The sequence below is a fragment of the Zonotrichia leucophrys genome, chromosome 11, assembly GCF_028769735.1.
Source record: "Zonotrichia leucophrys gambelii isolate GWCS_2022_RI chromosome 11, RI_Zleu_2.0, whole genome shotgun sequence".
Lineage (NCBI taxonomy): Eukaryota > Metazoa > Chordata > Aves > Passeriformes > Passerellidae > Zonotrichia > Zonotrichia leucophrys.
In genome coordinates this window covers 14,598,917-14,611,241 of record NC_088181.1, presented here as the reverse complement: position 1 = coordinate 14,611,241, position 12,325 = coordinate 14,598,917, and the positions used below count along the sequence as shown (strand labels likewise).

At 40.5% G+C, this 12,325-nt stretch overlaps 1 protein-coding gene across 4 annotated transcripts in view; it reads right to left on the bottom strand.

Annotated features, from left to right (window-relative positions):
* Positions 1 to 2,653: 2,653 nt before the first annotated feature.
* URI1 (URI1 prefoldin like chaperone) overlaps positions 2,654 to 12,325 on the bottom strand; it is a 64,374-nt gene continuing 54,702 nt past the window's right edge. For all 4 annotated transcript variants that reach the window (XM_064723325.1, XM_064723323.1, XM_064723326.1 and 1 more), the window contains exons 6-11: positions 12,300 to 12,325; positions 9,138 to 9,318; positions 8,315 to 8,579; positions 7,599 to 7,741; positions 5,729 to 5,987; positions 2,654 to 3,471 (exon numbers count right to left, since the gene is read on the bottom strand). The exon at positions 12,300 to 12,325 is cut by the window's right edge and continues 35 nt beyond it. In XM_064723325.1, coding sequence (XP_064579395.1) covers positions 3,283 to 3,471; positions 5,729 to 5,987; positions 7,599 to 7,741; positions 8,315 to 8,579; positions 9,138 to 9,318; positions 12,300 to 12,325 — 1,063 coding nt within the window. In that variant the 3' untranslated portion in view covers positions 2,654 to 3,282. The remainder of the gene's footprint in view (positions 3,472 to 5,728; positions 5,988 to 7,598; positions 7,742 to 8,314; positions 8,580 to 9,137; positions 9,319 to 12,299) is intronic.

Sequence of the window (12,325 nt, the reverse complement as noted above, 5' to 3'; positions counted from 1 at the left end):
GTCACCAAAGGAATTTCAGAATTAAAATGTACCCTTATTTTCGCCTAAGTGAACAAAATCCAAAATGGCAGCACTTGGGGTAAAAAGTGCCATTAAAATACAACCCTCTTGTACCATTAAAAGTACCAAGTACTTAGTACGAAGTACTGAGCGAACTAAATCCAGAATGGCAGCACTGGGGGTAAAAAGCGCCATTTAAATGTACGCTTATTGTTACTTAAGTGAATAAAATCCAGAATGGTAGCACAGGGGACAAAAAGGCATATGAAAATTAATTTACCCCCAGGAGCCCTTCATGCCTCCAATTCGGGGATCTGTTGCTCCATCCCATGTTTACTTTACCCATTTGTTGGTCACCTGCAGCACTTCTGAGCTCCAGTGCTGCAGAGAAAGCAAATTTTAGGTCCTCACGGAGACAGGCCTTCACATGATTCCTTTTTACTGCTTAGATTTTTATCTGCTTTGATAGATTTAAATTTTTTTGTTGTTGTTTGGTGTTTGTAAACATTCTATAAAATGCCTACAGCCATCTCTCTTGCTCTAGGCACTGCAAGTGAGTCTGCTGCTGAAGCCCAAGTGAAGAGAGGGAAGATGAAGGCTCATTCCAGCCCGAGAACCCTCTGACAATTAAATATACTGCAGAAAGGCACAGACACACTCAGGCTCCCTATTAGGGAAAACACTCATGTGCTTAGTTTTAAGCATGTGGTTAAATCCATTCTTCTTTACAAAATCTCTGAGACATAAGCACATGCCAAAGTGCATTCCTGAGTAAGGATGCTTCCCTGAACTGAGGCCATAATTCATTAAAACCTAAGGTGCATTTATCCTACTTTTTCTCGTGAGCAGAGATGTGAAAAAAGGGGAGGGGAGACAAAAAGAAAACAAGCAAAGAATTAATTTTGATTTGAAACTGATCTATGGTGACAAGGGGTATTTGGTTTGTTGAAGTAACTGGAAGCGGGAAGTATTTCAGAAGATATCTAAATAAATCTTTTTAAAGGGTTTTTTTCTCTCTCTTTCTCCCCCTTTCTTTCTTTCTCTCAGTTTTCCTCTAATTACCCATGTCTGGTAGTCTTGGATCTCAACCCCTTGTTATTTAAAATACATATTCATGGAACTATATTTTACAGTTGCACTGTTCTGGTTACAAAATAGCTTCTACTTTTCTAGGACATAATTTCATTTTGTTTAGCCAAGAATTCATTAAAGAAGCTATAAATAACCTCCTTTAAATATTTAGCCGTGAATAGAGGGTGGACTGGCATTGATGGCTTATTTTAGTACTAATGCAATATGCTTTAAAAAAAAAAAAAAGTCCACATTTGAGCATGAATCAAGTTAATCATTAACACTTTCAACGTGACTCTGGGGCTGTGCTGGAGCGCTTGCCCCTCGCAGCCGGCGCGCTGCGGGCGCAGCAGGGCTGCACAACCTTCCCTGCAGCTCTTCCTGCAGCCAAACACAATTTGCTCTGCCCCCAGGGGAAACGTGGCCCCCAGTTGTGGTGGGCTGCTGCCCCCCTGCCCTCCTGCTGCCACACTTGGCCGCAGTTTTCTGCCCATGAAGCCACTGTGGCTTCCCAAACTCTTAGGGGGGATCCACAGAGTGCCTCTGCTTACTTTAGAAGTCACCTTAGAAAGAGAAGTTCCAGTGCCTCCACCTCCCTTTCAAACAGAGAGAGGAGTGTTGAGACAAGGGGGAGCTGGTGGTTCTGTTCCAAAGCCACACCATGAGCTCATCTGCTGTGATCTGAGAGCAAAGGATCTGGGTACAAGGTGCAGCTATTTTAGGGGAAGGTGAGGAAACAGCATTATCTGCTTGCCAAGATTTGGAAAATCAGATGCTGATGGCTCTCAGGCTCCCCATTTACAGAGTCACAGTCCCTCCTTACCCCTCCCAAAGTCTTCCTGCCTCACCTCTCAGGCTGTGGCTTGGTGGTGTCAGCTGGAGAGCACCATCAGTTTAAGGTACTCCAGCTCCCCATGCCCTCTGCCATCGTTTTCCCTTGTCCTTGCCCAACATGCAACCCCTCTAACTGTGCTGATACAGACATGCTGAGAGATTAGGAAACTCACGAGGTTCAAAAACCCACACACTAATGAAAAAAAAAAAGAAACTAAACCCAGTAGTTTGTTTGTAAAGCCTATCTCTGTCACCTACTATCACTCAAGGGGTGGCTCCTAACAACAAAAGCTCTGTCAGCAAAACGAGGGGATGGCAAGAAGATTGGAAGGAAGGAGCTGCTAGGCAGGGAATCCTGAAGCCAGGACTGCTCTCAGTTGACAAGGATACACCAAACTGTAGCTTGAGTGCTGCAGTGCTGTTGCATTTTGAAATAAAGCTGAAGCATTAAGACATTTTTCCTTAGTGCTGACTCCCTCTGGGCATTCCCAAGACAATTACAATGTTTTCTGAGTATACAAAAGAACTAGGAGATTTTGTAATCAAGAGTCTGAGTTTATGCTTCTCTCCTTAAGAGCATTCAATTTCCATGGACATTCATTAGCAGGAGGTTAAAACACAATGGCAGAAGAGAATGGACTGCTTTTATGTCCATGTGGTAGTAAACACTTCAAGCTAGAAATGCAAGTTCAAAATAAAAACCTCTCTGTGGAGCTTCCAAATTAGTAGTAAAGCAACAAAAACCACACCAGTTTCACAGCTTTTTTACTGAAAATTTAATTTTACAAAATACCCTTTTCCATCAAAGAAACTTCCCTGCAATGTACATGAACCTGGAATTTTATAGACCTGTACAGTGAGATATCAGAGAGGTTTGAAAGAAGGAAAAAAACTTTTAGCAGACACCTAGTTGCAAAACCTACAGCAATGTGAATACAAGTGTGTGTTAAAATGCTAAAGCAAGTAATGTAATATAATTGGTGAATCTATTTGAAATGTGAAAAGTTTCCTTAAAATGGTCCATATGGTATGTAGAACATCACAGCTGGCACAAAACTGCCTGTATTTAGTTTTAAACACAAAAACAATGTATGTAAGGAACAGTTTTTGAAAAAAGAACCCAAGTGCTGCTATCGTAAGGCAAACATATACAAAGGTGCTGACAGCACACAGGGAAACCGACAAAATAAGATGAATACTCAAGTGTTCAAACACTGAACTGTTTGTTTTCCTAATGCTGCCAGCAAACGTTGAGGAGATAACGGTGCCAAATTACCACAGGACACTCTGGTAATGCTGGATGCTACAGAGAAGCCTTTATACCATCTCCAGAAAGGTGAAAGCAGCAAGAGGGTTCGTGCTTGGGCTCAGCAGCACCTACTGAGTCTGCTGCATCCTGGCAGCTCTGAATTTGGAAATCCTCTTGACAGGTTCTTCTGGGGCGTCAGACAAGAGCTCCTCGGATTTGCGCTCCAGAATGGTGGGCAGCACTGGGTGAGCCAGCACTGGGTGTGGCATTGCGGAGGGAGACAAAGGCTCCTTTTCTATGACAGTTCCAGAAAATGCCTACAACAGAAGAGAATACTCAGAATGAGCTAATAAAATGCAAATGTGAAGCTATGCCCATAAGGTCATTACCCTATATTAGCCTGATTAGAATTGTTATTTCTTCTAATCAAAAGTAAAGAAATATCCTTAAATCAATGATTGTTGCCTGCATAAGTAACCACATTGTAATTAACCTCAAAATATAGCTTGTTCAAGGATGACTGAATGAAAGACAGTATCTTAAAAGTACTACTTAATCTCATTCCTACTGCATAAATGATGTAAAAATTTGCTTCCTCACTGACACATGCTTGAGAAATCAAACAGCTGATGTAATACACAGTTTTATTTTGGATATAAAATGAAGAGACTTTGCAAAGTTGATGTCAGCATTTCCATCATACGTCATTTTATGACTTAGAATCTTCTAACTGCATCAAGCATTGCATATGAACTAGCAAGCACATACTTTGATACTTCTTTCTCCCTACCAAATATGATAAAAAAATGGTGAAAGCCATTTATATTTAAGTGAACAGCAAACTTGCTTCCAACTATTTCTCTCTATAAAAGGCCTAATAAAAACATCTAATGTTTAAAAATTGTAATTTATATGCAGCCAATTATGTGACAATCCTTTTCAACTTAGCAAAGAAATGACCATGATTCCTGGAAAACAAGCAGCTTAGAATTACTTTTCATAAACATATTTAAGAACAAATCACTCCACTATGTATTGAAAACAGAGAATTCAGAATGCCCAAGGACAAGGGGAAGCAGCTCCACATCCAAGGTCTGATGCTCAATCTGGGCACAAAGGAATGCACACCAGATTCAGTCACTATGCTTAGTTCTGCTTTTTCATAACTCAGTTACCAACAAAGACAAAGCAAAACAAACAGGCCATTCTCTTGCTGGACCTGCAAAAAAAGCAGTGTTTTTTGTTTTCTGCTCCAGTAGCCCAAGTGTGCCTAAAGCTGTGCTTGTACAACTCTGTTAATCTAACAAGAAGCTCATTTTCAAAAACAGGTAAGCAAAGCACAAACTAAGTGATGGTGGTAAAATTAGAAATAAAAAAAAGCTAGTGTGTTGCAAATGGTAATGGAGAAATAATGGATTTCAAACACCCACAAAAACAACCAAAAGCAAAACAACAGCATTTAGGGAAGCACATCTGACTGGAGTGTTTTGCTTAATCTCCTTCAGTTGCTTAGAAAATACATTACATTGTAGAGAATAATCATGCCAGACTCAGGTAATAGACTGATGGGTAACATCTAAAGTGTACTTAGATGTTTTATAAGAATATAGCAAATATATTCCAGAAAGTATACAATGTGGAGTGCTAACTCCACAGATAAATTTTCCATCATGAATCTTCACATCCTGCCTGGATTCATCTGAAGCTGTTTGCATGAAAAATGGTGATAAACAACAGCTTTTATGAGGAATTCATTTCTTGTCCAAAATAATTTTTGCAGAAGTAGTGCTTTCATTGAACTTGTCCATTGCACTGGGAACTACTGAAGACTCAAGTTTTATCTAGTTTGAAAAAATTAGTGTTAAGCTGTTACAAAACAGAAATGAATGCGCTGTGCCACGAATCTCTACATTTAATTCCTGTATTCACCCAGTCACTAAGCAACTGTACATCTTCCCTTACATTGTACAGTCTGTCTTTTATGACGAAGCCCTGAACTTTCCAAACACATGTAAACAGATTTGTTTGGGATCCCTAATGGCTTAGTCTGGAATAGGATGAGTAGGGGTGCAATGCTTCCTTCCACCAGGCAGTTTCTCTGCTATTGGCACATCAAAATAGTAATTCAGCTGGTATCTATTTTTAAACTTGAAACACTCCTTAAAAATTAGCTGCCTAGTAGTGCAAGACAGGTTAGAGAGTCACCTCTTCCTTTGATCAGTTACAAAGTACAGATTTCCCTCTTTTAGTCTAAAATGCTGCTGTCTCTCCTGCAGAGAAGTGGTCAGGGTGACCCAGCACACAGGTTTCAGTAACACCAGTGAGTGAGCACTTTGCTGCATCTTTATGGAAGAGCTTCAAGCCTTGGTGAAGCCACAAGGTGAGCAGCTCCTCCCCTCTGCCCCTAAGGTATGTGCGATTGAGGCCTGTCACCCGCTATGTCCTTCTGAAGCAAACTAGACAGGAGTTAGAAAATTATTTTAAAGAAATAAAACTGATGGTATAGACAACTAGAGTCATTAGATTTCTCATTTCTATCCCTGCCAACAATCAATAATGAATTAAAAACTGTACCTCAGTTGTCCCTGAAGAGGGAGGAAGCTTTTTCGGTAGCTGCTGCTTCTCCTCCCCCTCCTCTTCCTCGAGGATGCCTTCGCTGTTGTCACTCTGAGTGGCTTCATCACAGCTAACACTCCTCTGAACTCCTCGTCTGTCATCAAACTCAGCAGCGCTGTTCTCACTGGTATCGCTGCAAACACTGTTCTCTCTGCTCCGGGACTTCAGGATTGATTTACGAGGGACATATTCTCCATTCACAACATCAACAAAGTATCTATAAAGGAAAATGTTAGCTTTAATAAACCATTTCAGGATCAGATGACAAATTTACAGTGATCTTGCTTTGTCTTTTGTACAAATTAATTATGATGTGCTTTCCCAACTTTTTCGCTGTAGAATGACAATGCTGTACCTTCAGAGGCACTTTATTTATTTACCAGTGTACAAGAATCAATTCTGCAGAGTGAATGCTGTTATGCCCTTTATTCAAGCATTAAGTTGGTACTTATTTTCAGCAGAAAATGCATAGCTCTTTGAAAAATGTTATAAAACAGAAAGGTGTGAGTCAGGAAAAGTTAGGAAAAAGGTAAATTAAATAATGACCAGGGTTGTTTCTGTAAAGACATTCAGATCACAATCTGGGGATGTTTTCTGGAGTTAAGTCCTTGTCATATGTAGAATACAAAAACAAATACTTGAAACATTCATTGCACATGGAAAAGATGGAGCTTTCTCCTGACAAGTGTCATAATCTGCTTTCAATTAGAAACAAAATTTTAAAAATCAGCTTATAAGATCAGATCAACAGGAAGACACTTTTCAAGTATTAACAGACTGTGAACTGACAAAGATGGCTCTTGTGCTCCCTCTCCATGACTTGAGAAAGTCAAGGGTGGGTGGAGGAGAATGAGAAGACAATGCCAATTTTATCAAACTCATAAAGGAGGAGCCCAATGACTGGATGATTTTAAGGGTGTTACTTGTTTCTAACAGCTTTATTCATCAGGCACTTATGGAAATACATCTCTACAGAAGATGGAATTTGCAGAGCTCAGGGGGAGGAACACCAAAGAATCTTTTGCTCATCTTCAGCCACTGCAGCTGCAATTACAGGATGTGGTTTCACTTTTAACACTTTGTAACATGTTTAACATATTTAGGTACCCAAATACAGACACACACAGTGGAATTCTCACAACCACTTAATCAAGCAATCCAATAGGTGCCTGTGTTTATCCTTACAAACCTAAATACTTGTTTTAATTATCCTGTCACCTTAGTTGTTTTATACAATGCCCTAAGCCCAGCACTGTTTTTCAAGCTCTGTGTGTGGGGGTGTCCTACAGGTGAGCAGTACCTTTTATGAAGAACACAAAGTGACAGACTGAGGCCAGGAAGAGGGAATGCAAAAGAAACTATGCAAGTAAAGAACTGAGTATGTTTTGAAGACACAGAAAGGAAGAGACAGAGTCCAGCAAATCAATAACCAGGAAAGCAGGAGTAATACAAGGGGTAGATCTGATCAGATCTGTTTGAAAACAAACACAGGGAAAAATGACAGGGAATTAACCAGAACACATAACATAACTGCTGCATTCCTTTCTGAGGATGACACATACTAGCAAATTTACCTCCATTTCAGAAGCTCTGGAAAAATAGGTAAAAGAAGAACTGCTATTTGGAAAAGCAAGCGTTCAGCTCAGAAATATTTTATGGATAAGAAAGCAAAGCAACCATGCAGAAGGCACAAACTTTCATTTTTAAGTAGTAAATTCAGTTCCAACTGTTTCTTTCAGGAAACTGTAGGTGGGGTTACACACTCTAGGTGGACAGAAATGAAAGGAGAAGGTCTGCTCAGGGGAAAGCTGCACCATAAATTACCCACCTGTAAATGTCTGCTGGGGTTTTGATGATGGGCAGCTCTGGAGCTGCATGGCCATTGCCACTGCTGTTCCTCTTTTTACGCTTGGCCTCTTCTTTCTTCTCGCTGAATTTCAAAGTAGTATTTTTTCCTGTGTTTATTCTTACCTGAAAATTGAACACAAATGATGGTCTAGACCATAAAATCAACAATCACCAGTCTGCAGATGAACTGATTCCTGACATTCTCTTACCCAAGCAGTTGGGGACTAGGAAGCACAGGTAAGTTAAACAAATGTATGAATGGTAACATTCATAGTGTGCACTGTTTATTCTCTACCACTTGCACTAGGCTGGGGCATTTCTTTGCCCTCATGCACATATTTTGCATATAAAATATGACAGTCTGCTTATTCAAGCTCTGCTCAACAGCTGAGCTGCTCAAAGGCCAGTTTCAAGGCAAGTAAGAAGTCTTTTAAAAAACTCCTAGACAGGATGCTGCCTTTTACAACAGCCAGAAGCCAGAACAAGGCAGACATCTGAAGATCATTTTTTTAATACCATATTTAGGACAACACAATCTAAACAGAGAGGTTTTAATAATATGAAAAAAAAAACCCAATGTCACCTCCAGCTAGCATTCTACTACATCTACAGATCTAAAGTTTTCAGGTTTACATATGGCATATATATTTTATGTACTCTCTTGAGCAAAAGATAAAAATTAAATAAAGTACAAACCCTTTTAGGTTCCACAGTGTGAGAGAAATAAATAGTTGGAACAGAGTTATGTCCAACATCTCTGTCATCTTCATCATCACTGTGATAAGTGGAGCCATTAAGGTGGCGCACAAACAAGTCTGAATTCCCAAATTCTTTATGGAAGTTGCCCTGAGTAATACAGTCCTCTGCCCTACAGGTCCCATTCACATCTGTGTCCTTGTCCTCCCTCTCATCTTCAGAAGAGGTTGCATCTTCTCCATTTACCTGAACTGCATCGGGCATCCTAAGGAATGAAAAATATCGACGTGAACAGAGGCAAGTTGTGCTCTTGAGCGACAAACATACAAAGTAATGAACTCACCTGCATGTAACTTTCTTTACCCAGGTGCTGTACTTTCAGACAGACAGTGCAACTTCTCTGTGCCCTCTAACAATGCCTGTGCCCTTCCCATACCAACTGGAGTACCAGAACTGTGACATCATGGCTAAAAACCATGCTTGCAGATCAGAATAGATCTAAGGATGCTATACTGCATTAAGTGGGTAACTCCCACATGGAAAACTATGGATTTTCATAGCCTGTGGGAAATTAATTTCACTTCCCCCTCTTCATCTTAAAGAAAAAAAAAGCCAGAAGGCTGGACTGCTGTGGTTGCACAGATTTTAGGAGCTCTGGCATTGCAGCGAGTGCTTTGTTCGTGTCCCACCCTTCTTCCACCTATGATAATTTTAATTCCAGCTGTGTGGTCAGCTCTTTGCCCTGCTGGTGAGACCCTCTGTGCACCAGCAGCCCCACAACCCTCTGGACTCCCGTTCTGCCTGTGCCACAGCAGCACTGTACCTGTCAAGTTCACCAAGCATCTCTTCTTGTCTCTCGAGCTCTTCTAAACGGGCCCACAGCTCCTCCTCTGACTGAAAACGACCCATTGGTTTTGTATCATTTCCATTTGCTGGAAAATCTACCTCAAACACATTTGATACTTTTGGCTTTGAATGAGGTTTGTGAGCAGTTCGGTATTTTCCTGTGTAGTGAAAAATAAGATGTAATTACTAAGGCGACTGACAGAAAAATCCAACAAAAATATCCAACAAAAAACATTTGAGGGGTGGGAAAAAACCCACAAAGGAACTAAGTAAGGAATATGGGCAGAATATTTTCCATTTCAAACTATTGTTTAACTGTTTAAGTGAAACTGTCAATGAACCAGAGCAGCAGCACAGGGTAATAGTCTCCGGATGTTACAGAAATACCGAGGCAAAGCAGAGATGTTTATTTACAAAGCAGGAGACACTCTGATCCTGTGGCAGTTTTATTACAATGTGGGATTTTTTACCTCTTGTGCCAAACAGTAGATTTTGATTTGATCTGATAGATATCAACATATGAATGTGGCATTTGCTCACTGTCCCATTAACAGCAGGTTTTCTTAACTGGGAAAACAAACCTGGTTTGTATTTTAGCTCATTTTTAATAATCACACTTAAAGAATAAATTTACAATGAAGACCATTAAAAATTACCTCCAGAGTTACCTGGAAAATCTGATCAAAATCCAGTCATTATCAATCACTTATTTAGTGAAAAAGACCCACTCTGAAAATCATACAAAAACCTGCCTTTCAGAAATAATAAATATAAACCCCATTTAAAGCCACAGAGGTGACCTGAGATACACACTTGTGAGCAAATGGTAGTCAGTGACAAATTCTTGCTGGCATTTAAAAGCCTTGCTCCCTGGTAAAACAGTGCATCCACTGAGGATGGGGAATAGCTGTTCCTGTTTGAGTGCTGTCTGGCACATAGGGAACAAATCCTAATGCTTCACCCTGTCTGGGTGAAGGGCAGGACTGCGTGTTTGACCCCTTTTCCCTGAGACCAGCACCCAGGGCCACTGCCTGTTCCTGAGAGCTCCCAGGCAGGCTCCAAGGGAAGCTCCTGCCCTCTGCCCATCACCGCCCACACAGCTCCTGCACCTCTCCCAGGAATGAGAACCCATCTCCTTCCAGCACTGCCACAAATGCAGTGGGACTCCAGTGGCTCTCTGTGTTACGAAACTGCTTTGTGATTCCAATCAACAGTAGTACAATGTCTTAGTTACTCAGCATCCTTTGTGTTTTAAAATCTCTATTAACCAACTGTGCAGCCATTTTTTTTTTAAATTTTAAGAACTCATGGCTTAAAGATATCCTTATTCAAATACGTCAGCTTATACTTTAATCCTGAGTTAAATACAAATTCAACAGCAACATTAAAAAGCAAACAGGTGACTGCAAGTAATGCTGGAATGTGTGTCCCCTACTCTTCCATGGGATAGCACTTTTCATCATCTCGTTAAGAAAAGGCTGAAATGTGTTTTAGTGAGATTTGAATATAAATTGAGGTAAGCCAAGCAATCAGAGTAACTTGTGAGGATTTCATTTGCTATAATTACAAAATTAATAAATAAAATTGGAAGGATTAGTTAACAATCTATTTCAATTTGATTGTCAATTTGTGCCCTCCCAGTTTGTTACCCTTCAGTATTAACCACTGACTTGACTACCAAGGTAAGCACATGCCTTCCTGAACACCAGCAAGTGCTTTGACATGCCAGTGATTGTCCCTAATTCAACACAGCTTCAGTCAGTTAGGAAACCAGGTCAGATCAAAAAGACAACAGAGATAACCACTTTCTGCTCCAACATCCACTGTGCTCACTCACTGTTACCTCAAAGCACCATCATTACCTTCATACACTAACCAAAACAAATGAAGTAGAAAAACCCAGAAAATGGAGAGGTAGCAAGAAACTAAGGAGATGCTCAGGATACTATTTGTGTTTGCCTTCCTCTGAGATCCAGCCCATTTCCACACAAACAAAACCAATTCTTGGGCTGATGAAGCCCAGCCTGCCTCAACCACTAAGCTGGTCTTTTAGCTACTTCTCTTTCAGTCACAGCACAGATTGGTGCTGAGAGAAAACATTGGTAATTTCCACTTAACAGATTTTCAGCAAAAGTTAAGAGGGTGTCAGAGGACAACAGTGACAAAGGAAGTTTAGGATACAAAAAAAGCTGCACAAATGCTGACCTGGCATGTACAGCATGGTGCTGCATTAACACTGCTACTGTGGGATGCATTTCCTACAATGTTACTCCTCCTACTGTGCAATGACATGAACCCATAGTAGAGACACCCCCTTAATCAGCCTTGGCATATAAAGATTATTTTGATTTATTCTAGGAAAACGTAACAGTGAACTGCCCATAGCCCTCTGCAAATCTTCTCCTCCTAAAAATGCCCAGGTGATGCAATTTTCAGACTGTAAAATTACTTGTGCTTCCAACTTTGCCTGAGTCCTGTCGGGCACTACTTCAGACAGCACAGAAATTATCCAAGTAATTCCTTAGCACAGCTACCTTTGCTTCCCAGTGTCCTCTCCAGCCATCTCTGGGAAGCATTTCTGCAGTCCAGGAGCTGCACACCAGGACTGCTGCTGTGTTTGCTCCCTGCCAGCCACGGAACACCCTGGGATGAAACGTTCTCCTTGTCCCTTGATGTCTCATCCCTGTCCCTGCTGACACTGATCACATGCTTTCCCCTCAAACAGGCAGAATCTGAGTTTCTGTAGTTTCCTTCTGTTGTAAAACTCACACTTTAATGCAAAAAAAAAATCTTCTCCAGCCCTCTCTCCTAGAGCCAGCTTAATTTATTTTCTGCCTCTCTTCTACCTGAAAACTTCAAACTCTCAGTGTAGACTCTTCAGAGGAAAAAATATCACCCAAATGTCCAGCTTTTGGCTACCAAGGGATAGCAGAGAATCCACATGAAATTGAGGGACAGAATCCGTCTTTCCTGAGGATTAGTAATTTTTTATTTAGTAATTTTTATTAGTGATTTTTTATTTGAATAAGGCATTCTTTTAATGTAAAAGATATAGTGAAATGAAGTAATTTATTTAATTCCACCTAAAGAGCATTTTGCTTACTGGTATTTGAAGACATGTTTATTTTAAATCAATTACCTTTTGTTTCAATGCTATCATCTTCA